Consider the following 1,981-nt stretch of genomic DNA (forward strand, 5'->3'; position numbering starts at 1 on the left):
CAAAGCAGTTGCTCTGCTGTTTAGGAATATGTCTTTTCCTCAGTATTCAAATTTCCTTTTCTTTTTTGTTTGTTTTTTCCTTGTTTTTTGAGACAGGGATTCTCTGTGTACCACTAACTGTCCTGAACCTTGCTTTGTAGATCAAGTTGGACTCAACCTCACTGACATTCTCCTGTATCTGACTCCCAAACGCTAGGAATAAAGGACTGTGCTACCATAATCTGGAAAGTTTCATTTTTTTATTTCATAAATATTTACTGGTTTAATATTCATTTCATAATAATTTGACTTCCAAATCAGAAATAAAAATGTATTAGCTAATAATTTTTTTGATTCAAAGGGGTATTTATTTTAGGGGAAACTTAAAGAACACAGACAGCCAGGAAAGGAGTCTAATGGCTGGAGCAAGAGCTGGAACCAAGAGAGCAAGCAGAGGATTGCTGCTCTTTTAAAAAGAGAAATAGACCACACCCAGTGGGCTCGTATCTGGGCAGCTATTGACTGAAGTAGAAAAAGGAAAAAGAAAGAGAAAAAGAAAAAGAAAAGAAAGGAGTTGGACATTTCATCACTTATCAGCACTGCTCCTCAGCTGGCATTCATTATATTTTCCCACAACTGATGTTTGAAAATTAGATTTATGATACAGTCATTTATCTGTCACTCCTGGCCTAACCAATCTGACAAACATCATGCTTATCAGTTATTCTATCTTGGGGGTCTTTCTCATGTCTCAATTATGTTTTGGTGTCATAGGGAACACATCACTGTTTATTTTATACATTTATACATTCTTCTTTAAATCTCATTTTAAGAAGTTGATAGATATGTTTTTCATGCACCTGACAATAGCTAATATGGTGACAATCATATTTGCGTTGATACCGCATATCGTGTCATCCTTTGGAGTACCCAATTTTCTGGATGATGTCGGTTGTAAGGTTTTTTCATGTATGTACAGAATTTCCCGGGGTCTATCCATCAGTACCACCTGTATTCTAAGCACATTTCAAGCCGTCACCGTCACTCCCAGTAATTCTCAGTGGGCTTGGCTTAAACCCACACTCTCTAAGTGGACGTTTTCTTCCTTACTCTGCTCCTGGCTCATTAACCTGGCCATCTATGGATATATGGTTGACATGATAATAGCCAAAACCAATTCTACTCATGTTGGACATGGATATTCACATGCTTACTGTCAAAACAGGAATTTTGGGAACCAAAATTCAGGATCGTTTATAAGCATCATATTCATTCATGATCTCTTTTATGTGGGCATCATGATGTGGACCAGCCTGTACATGGTAATTCTCCTCTACAGACACCGCAAGAGAGCCCAGTATCTCCGCAGCCCGAGCCTCTCCAGCCAGCAATCTCCCGAGCTCAGAGCCACTCACAGCATCTTGCTGCTGGTGAGCTGTTTTGTGATCTTTTATTGGTTGAGCAATTTCATCACCCTTTATGGGTTTTATTCACAAACAAAAATTCCAAGATTGGAGGGACTTAATGCAATTTGGACAACTTGCTATCCAACCATCTGCCCTTTTTTAATAATGAAGAATAATAAACTTATTTTGCACTTCACTTCTTCCTTTTCAGCACTGAGAATGACCTGTTTTCAACGTGCACTTCGTGGCTGAACTAAAACCCACACTTTCTCATAGCTTGAACACTTCTTAATGATTCCCCTGAGATGAAGAATTTGAATCTGGACCTCAAATACCTGACATGATCTAGTTATAAATGAGACATTCTGTACACTATTAAAATTCAAGGAGCTAACATTTTTCTTGAATACAACTCTGCGTTCATAATTTTAATAATTTCAACATTTACTACTGACTCGATTATGACACTTTGGGAAAAATGAATTCATTTTAAGTATTTTGAACTATACTTTATTTCTCAATTTTTTTCTGTTAAAATACTTCTAATCAAAATTTTAAAATACCCTTTGGAGCTTGGGGTTGTTTTTTGTGGAGTG

General features: G+C 37.1%; 1 protein-coding gene across 1 annotated transcript; it reads left to right on the forward strand.

Moving 5' to 3' along the window:
* Positions 1-689: 689 nt before the first annotated feature.
* LOC146895939 (vomeronasal type-1 receptor 4-like) lies at positions 690-1,637 on the forward strand. The gene has a single exon (XM_085679352.2). The coding sequence runs from the start codon at positions 690-692 to the stop codon at positions 1,635-1,637; it is 948 nt and encodes a 315-aa protein (XP_085535478.2).
* Positions 1,638-1,981: the final 344 nt, after the last annotated feature.

This window comes from Myodes glareolus, chromosome 1, assembly GCF_982192425.1.
Source record: "Myodes glareolus chromosome 1, mMyoGla1.1, whole genome shotgun sequence".
NCBI classification, from domain to species: Eukaryota; Metazoa; Chordata; class Mammalia; order Rodentia; family Cricetidae; genus Myodes; species Myodes glareolus.

Coding starts and splice junctions, on each gene's coding strand:
- LOC146895939 (XM_085679352.2), top strand. CDS start 690: ATGCTTATCAGTTATTCTATCTTGGGGGTCTTTCTCATGTCTCAATTA.